Source organism: Amphibalanus amphitrite, unplaced genomic scaffold, assembly GCF_019059575.1.
Source record: "Amphibalanus amphitrite isolate SeventyFive unplaced genomic scaffold, NRLGWU_Aamphi_draft 000543F_arrow, whole genome shotgun sequence".
Lineage (NCBI taxonomy): Eukaryota > Metazoa > Arthropoda > Thecostraca > Balanomorpha > Balanidae > Amphibalanus > Amphibalanus amphitrite.
Genome location: NW_024882037.1, coordinates 162,958 through 170,288, shown reverse-complemented (window position 1 = coordinate 170,288; position 7,331 = coordinate 162,958). Strand labels below are relative to the sequence as shown.

Sequence of the window (7,331 nt, the reverse complement as noted above, 5' to 3'; positions counted from 1 at the left end):
TCCGAATGGTTTCGGCCACAGACTGGCTGCACTAAGGTCGTTTGGTATGTGCAACTGTAATTAAAGCCACCTGAGGCGCCCTGACACCAGGCTGAAGCTGGGTTGGAAATGCTTCGTCTTTGCAGATATCACTGGCCACTGATTCTCGAGTGCCTGAACCGGTAGATGTCGTGGCAAAATTTGGTGTGATAATTTGGACCTTACCGCAGTCAGCACACCCTAAAGCCCTAATAAAGAAACGCCCCGCCCAGAGCTTCTGGATTCCCGTTCCAGTCCACCGTTCCTTCACCTCAGCCCGCCGCCGCGCTCCCTCACCCTCCGTTCCCAGCTTGACGAGCGTTTGGGCCTTAGTTAAGCCTTGCTGTAGGCTTACTATATAAACCCATCGAGACAGCTCGTCTCGGTGAGCTAGCTCATTATGGGCGTTACACCTTTGGATGTAACGCCACCAAGAGTGAGGCGTTACATCCAAATAAGCTTATTTGGTGAACTTCTGCTTTGGGGAGGGTTTCTGGCGGATCGCTGTCCCAATATGTTTAGATGCGACCGACTGTCTTTGAATGTTTGAGCGGTCTCCTCCCGCTGTGAGCTAGTTTCAGTTGATATCTGTCTCAGAAATACTTTTTAAAGGAAGGTTAAATGGAAATCGAACGTAAAATGAACAGAGGAAATGGTAACGAGCTACCTCATTGCAAAGAATAGCGCGCGCCTACTTCAAAAGGTTTGGCACCGTTCTTCAACATCTGATATGCGATCGGGTTATGGCACAATTTTTCCCATTGGAGCTTTTTTCTAATACAGCAATACGAAAAGCGTTACATCGTCCACTGGCGGATCCAGGGAGCGGGCATTTAAAGCAAATATTTACTCCCCCTCCCCTGGCCCCTGCATCGCCCGAAATAGACAAATATGTTTCCTAATAATAACACTTTTATCAGGATTTTTTTTTGCTGTTCAGCAGTAAGTCCGTAAGGAATCGAAATCCGAGGAGTTTTTGGATTTTGGACACTTTTTTGGGGGGTATGTCCCTTACAGCGTCGAAAACGCCTTTCTGGATCCGCCTATGACATCATCTCGACTGGGATCTTGCCCCCCCCCACGCCAAAATCGAATCCGCCGCCACTGGCCAGTCGGCAAGTGTCACTTTGCCAAAGTGCCACTTATGAAAGGGACACTTTGGGAAACGTTGGTGCAAGTGTGTAAGAGTGGCTATATGAATCCATTGTGGGGTCGCCCTTTCCAATAAGTGTCACGTAACAGCAATGAGACCAGGGACTCTATATGAACTGGACCCAAGGTGCTCGCCAAGAAGACCAATGTCTCCATCCTATCATCCTTCCGGCTCTGAAATGGTCTTGTCAGACCGAAAGGGCATAACCCAACAAAACAAACTATATTCGCTATCTGGCTGCGTGGTGTAGTGGCTAACGCACTAACCTCGCGTTTAAATGACACAGGGTTCGAATCCCATCGCCGGCTGGTGCTTTTGGCGTGTTGTCCCAGTAAGCATGCCGACGTCGGCGACTGGGGGGCTCGAATCCCGCCGCCGGTTGATATTTTTGGCGCGTTGTCCCAATAAACATGCCGACGTCGGCCCCGTCGGTCCAACGAAAAACGATCTCGTCAACCTCGGCAAACGACCTCGGCCCGACGTCGGCTCGACGTCGGCTGGACTTCGGCTGGACGTCGGAGCATGCGGGCATACCCGACGTCCAGCCGATGTCGGGCCGAGGTTGAACCGACGTAGGGCCGACGTTGGCATGTTTACTGGGCCGTTTACTACTTACGGTTCATTTTGAGATAAGCAATCATAAGTTGATTCAGTACCCTTTAATTGCATACAAAGTTCAAATATCACGTCAGACTTCATTCTCTCTACATATACAAACCTTCAAACAAATTACAACTTAATAGCAGTGTACATTTTAGGTTATCTGAACGTTAAGCTGTATGAACTGCAAAGTGTACAACATAAAAACAACGCATTGGACGAACGACTTGAAGAGTCCAGTTTGCTCGGCGAATGGTGACAGTGGTGGCAGTCAAGAAGCATCAATTTACACAGGGAAGATAAAGGCAGCCGCTATCGCCAAACAGCTCAGTGAAACGAATCAGTCCCCAGGACAAAAAAAAAACTAAATGAAAAAATATCCTAAGGCTCATACTATAAAGTATCGCATCACAAGCACTTGCATCTTCGATCGCTCTGGCAGGGCTTTGATTGCTGCAACTGCGCAGAATTATTCTGTAAATCCAAATATGGTGAGTACTACTCAAATATCTGGTGCACTGCACTGCCGTGTTTTTTCCCACTGCGCTGAAAGTGCCCAGTTATAAAATGGTGCACCCGGGTTTTCTTTGCTTTTTGGCATCCTCCAGTTGTTTTGTTATTGCCAGCACTTGCTCTTGGACCTCTTTCATTTCCTGCTTGTGTCGATTGGCGCTCAAGTACGACTCCAGTTCACGCTGAATATCATCTTTCATGTTCTCCAGGTAACCTTCCGCGATGCGCTCGTCGCCCTCTTTGAGCGACTCGAATAGATCCACGGCGACTTCCATCGACTTTTCGTGTCGCTTCTGAAGTTCCTCGACCGTTAGCGCAACACCATCTGTCATTGCGTTCATCATGGAAAGGTAGTTCCTTTTGGCCTGGCCCACCGCCTTCATATTCGCTTGTGCCGCCTTGAAGTTCTTTGCATCTTTTTTCACGTCATTGTGGAAGAGCATTCGGCGGAACTCATTGTCGATCTCCTGGGTAAGGGCAAACTGGCTGTCCTTTTCGATGCCTTCAAATACTTTCTGTTCTTCCTTAAACTGATCCATTGCCTTCCTCCTGGCTTCCTCGTGCGCGCTGTCCAGTTCCTTCTGAGGCACAAAGCCCACGTCTTCACCGGCGACCTCTTCCATCGCATTGATGTAGGTCATTTTGCAGGTCCCAATGAGTCCCAAGTTGTGATTTTCTGCATTGAGCCGCTCCTTTTGGCGCTTCGTGTTGTTTGCCCGCTCAGCAAACTTGTACCACTCTTCAATGTCCTTCATCAGTCTCAAACGATAGTTCTCTGACAGTTTCCAGTCGCCCATTTTCTTGCGATCGGTAAATGCCTTCATGGCCTTCTCTGAAGCTTCCTGGTGTTTCCCCAAAAGCTCGGTCTGTTCTAGTGAAGGATGATCATCACTGTGCAGGAACTCCATTTCTTTGATGTACTGCGTCTTAGCGTCTTGTGCTGCCGCCATATTGTTGGCTTCGGCGGTCGCTTGCATGATGTTCTTTGGCTTTGGCAGTTTGTCACTCTGGAACAGATTTGCGTAAGTCTCAAAGAAAGTGAACAGCTGGCCGGCTGTGACTGAGTTGCCAGCAATACTCTTCACTGTCATTTTCTCCGGTGCCAGAATCTGAGGCATCAGCTCGTTGAGCTTTTCGACAAACACAGGGTCCATCTCTGCGCTGCTGCCGGTGAAGTTGGGACTGCTAGCTACATTCTGCCCCGGGTGCGGCAGCAGGAATCCCTCGATCTGGCCAAAGCACCCTCTGATGTGCGTTCGTACCTTCTCCAGCTCCTTTTTCCCAGTTGGAGTATCCAGCCACTCCTTGATCAGCTCGCTGCCACACCCAGCACCCAGAGGAAGCTCATGAGCGTATTGCCAATCCCTGACCAGAATCAACAATTTTTGGAACGGCTTGCTGCTGGTGTCATCCAGCGCTAGTCGGCCGTACTCAGTGAAGAGCTGCAAGTGCTCCAAGTCATCGTTCTGCAAATTTCCAGTGATGTTGTAAATTTGAAGGGAACTGAGCAGCGTACTGAGTGCAAAGACAGTTGACGACTCGTGCACGGTAGACTTGTTGTCGAAGGTCCCCTGTGTGTCCATCAGCAAAATGTTCGCCCCTGTGCCGTCTGATAGGGTCACGGGGATCGGCTTTGACCACATCAGGATGCCAGTGGTGTGTCTCCGAAATCCACTTCGCCACGGGAAGCCCCGCTGGCTCTGCTCGTGTATCCAGTTGGACTTGTCTGACGCTGTAAGGTAGCGCAGCATCATGTCCAAAAGGAAAGACTTTCCCTTGCGGAATGCCCCAGCGACTGAGATGACTACCGCTGGCTTGTCGATGATGTCGTCAGCCAAGAGGATACTCTTCAGATTTTTGGAGTCCAGCACGAAGCCTCCCTTGCCGCTGGCAGTGAGAATTTGCATCGCCTCTGGCGTAGCGTTGTTCTGAAAAGGAATTAAGCAGTTTGTCACAAAGAATAAAACAGTTTGTCACAAGGAATAAAACAGTTTGTCAATAAGCTGATGTAGGTAATATTATATTACAAAGGAAACCGTGTCTTTGTATGTTGGACAGGATCTGCCGTTATGTAAAGCCGTGTTCCCACTACGACCGTTCAACATTGTTAAGTGCAACAACGGGAGCAAACGGGCGAGGTCGTTGGTCTAGCGACTTTTCTAAAAATGTAGAACACTTTCCTAGATCTAGTAAACAAGGTAAGATGGGGAAACATGGAAATGGTTCAGACAAAACCAGTTAAGAGGAGCGTTGATGAAGGATGGGTCAACACTCGTTAGTCGTTATTGTATAAAAATATGGTAGGAAAATAGTTTGCGTAGGAGAAGACCTCGTGCAATTGATCGAGTGACAAAATCAGGAGACATTGTAAAATTCCAACCCCATAAAATCATGCAAGCATGAGATGTCCTGTCAGAATCCATGTCAGAATGCATCAGCCCAGCATTGAGCATTTACAGCAGTGGTAGGTACACAATCTGTCAACTTGAAGAGAAATGTGTGTAGTTTTTTTTTTGCTTTTTATCAACGTTCAGCTTTGGATGTAGGAACCGATAACTGGGAATAATTGGCTCTTAAACATTTCATTGTGACATCCTTTGATATAACGCTTTTGACAAGTTAGGGCCAGTTATGGCAATGTGCAGCCGAATTCGCTGGCACAGGCTCAGCGATAGGTAGGGGAAGTTGGGGGAACGCCGAAGACTTTTTTTCTGACGCCCGTAGCACGCAAGGTAGACAACATAAGCTATTCTTGTTGGCGTCATTCGAGAGGCCAGTCTTTTGCCTTTCAAACATACCAGGCGCATTTGATGAATTCGCATACCGTTAAGCGCACAAACTAAAAATATCAAAGAAGTGACTTTTTCGGCGTTGCCCCGGACTGCGGGGAAAGCCGAAAATGGGAGAAATGATCTACGGGGAATGCCGACATTGATGTTTTGCCATTTTATCTCAAACTTTATCCAGAATTCATCAAAGCTGACACGCGTTTTAAGAGCTTGAGGACGCGGTGCACACTGGAAGTTATAATTGTGTGATATAATAAGAACATGCCAGCTAAATCATTCCTTATAGGTAACAGGCCGTTGTGTCGGTTGAAAGTGTAATTTGTGTGACTAAAAATACGCGTTGCTATTCTACAGCAGTAAAGTCCACGTAGCGTGCTTTTAACACGTGCGTAATCGCACGTTTTCGGCATTACCCCAGCCTGCCATACTTTCATTTGCAGGCCCATAACTTTTCAACGTGCTGTATAAATTTCAAATAGGCAGCACACTTATGCAAAGACATGCTAAAGATTACTTGACCGAATTGGCCAGACAAACGGTAGCATAATGAGTAAGAAATGCAGCTTCAAAGGCGCATGTAGTACAAGGGAAACGTACCTTGAAAACGCTCTTGGCGCCCTCACAGTCGAAGTATTCCGAATGACGACTCGTAACAAACATGCGATAATTGTAGTCACTTAAGCTTCAGAGCATCACTGACAGGTGGCATCCATGTCTTACGGTTTTCGAAATATCTCGAATTTCGGCTTTGCCCCAACTCCGGCATTGCCCCAACTTCCCCTATATAGATATACCTACTAATTTAGCTGGAGAATTCAATATGAACGCAAATAGCTTGATAACTCAATAACCGAAGAAGATGTATGGACGGACAAGCTTGCTAACGCTTGCACAAAGTCTGAAGCTTTTCAATTGTGGAAATGAGCTAATCAAATTTAACGATAAAAAAAAAACAAAATGCTCTGAAAAACACAACTATGCACAGCCATCGACATAACCCGCACTTTCGCTTCGAACTCCGTTGGGAAGGCAGTACCTACCTAGAGAACTGCTCATTTTCGGTGTTGCCATCAGCTCATTCTATTGGTAAGTTTATGAATCATTAACACTATTACAATTGCCCCGTGGCCCGTGTGACCCCGCTCTCTCCTACCTAGTGTGCCGTGAAATAGGGCCCTGGTCTTTATGAATGATTGAACTTCTGTGCCAGAACTTATCAGACTTCGTTTGATAGGTATCGCACTTTATTTGTATAACCTTGGAGCTGGAATGTCACACACCGATGTAAATCGTAACCCCTCGCCACACATGCCCTGTTCTACGGCACGCTACCAGCGCATAGGTGCTTGCGCTTTCGACTGCTATGGAAACAAACTGGGTGGGACGCTCACAGGGAAGTTTGCTTATGTTTCGATGGAACCCGAAAGCGCTAGTAGCACTAGTAGCCCCTGTAGCGTGCCGTGAAACAGGGCCAATGCTTCGTTTTCAGCCCTGGCGCACTATTCACATGTCTGTGCCCGCAGTGCCCTCCTGCTCACCTGCACCGTAGCGTTATCGGGCGGTGTACCGCCGTGCTGCGCCATCCTGCAGTGCACCGGTGCGTCAGAACCGCCGCCGCTCCTCTCGGTCGGATGTCCCGGCGTGAAGTGCGGGCGGTGCTCGCGGCCGGCAGTCGGCCGACGCCAGACGCGACTATCGCGCCAGACGTGAGTCAGCGCGGGGATCCCTGGACCTCCCCCCAGGAATAACAAAGCCACAGTGGGCGCTTTGTGGGTGACGACGGGGATTCACCATGCTGCTGATGTCAGACGCTGATTCTGAATCCCCGATGGATAAACATAGGATCCCTGGGGGTAGTCTCAGTTGTTGGTTTTTTACCGATTACGTGTAACTATGGACTGGGACCGCTAACGTATGAATAGGTATGTACATTCTGTTTAGGTATTTCACCTCGTACATATCTCTAGGTTGTTCTCCAGTACAATGTTGCTACACGCTAGTCGCGACACGTGACACCTATGCTTCATTGAATGGCTTATGTCCGCTGTTGTCATTTGCATTGCTGATGTCCCAACCCACGACCGATCTGTGAACTGCTCCGGTCTGTCAAGAATAGTTAACTATGTTCTTATGCAGGCATCTGCGGCTTGTTTGTTCCGTTATCAGTCACTTATCCCTTCCTGCTGATGCTCGTTTCTCATTTCTAAACTGTTGCTGGTCTCTGGCCGTCTCTGAACTGCTGATGACCAGCGCGCATC

At 48.2% G+C, this 7,331-nt stretch overlaps 1 protein-coding gene across 2 annotated transcripts; it reads right to left on the bottom strand.

The window, feature by feature from the left end:
• Positions 1 to 1,849: 1,849 nt before the first annotated feature.
• LOC122393603 (atlastin-1-like) lies at positions 1,850 to 6,732 on the bottom strand. Of its 2 annotated transcripts, none has more exons than XM_043389803.1 (2): positions 6,612 to 6,732; positions 1,850 to 4,212 (listed from the first exon to the last, which is right to left on the bottom strand). In XM_043389803.1, the coding sequence occupies exons 1-2, from the start codon at positions 6,654 to 6,656 to the stop codon at positions 2,332 to 2,334; spliced, it is 1,926 nt and encodes a 641-aa protein (XP_043245738.1). In that variant the 5' UTR covers positions 6,657 to 6,732; the 3' UTR covers positions 1,850 to 2,331. The 2 variants fall into 2 exon arrangements, with proteins under 2 accessions (XP_043245738.1, XP_043245739.1); XM_043389804.1 differs by lacking the exon at positions 6,612 to 6,732 and adding an exon at positions 5,872 to 5,905.
• Between the last annotated feature and the right edge of the window lie 599 nt (positions 6,733 to 7,331).

What these genes read in the sequence shown, in the direction of transcription:
- LOC122393603 (XM_043389803.1), bottom strand. Translation starts at nt 6,656, where the DNA reads ATGGCGCAGCACGGCGGTACACCGCCCGATAACGCTACGGTGCAG. An exon ending in CCGATAACGCTACGGTGCAG is followed by an intron (nt 4,213 to 6,611) that starts GTGAGCAGGAGG and finishes ATTCCTTTTCAG; the next exon opens with AACAACGCTACGCCAGAGGC.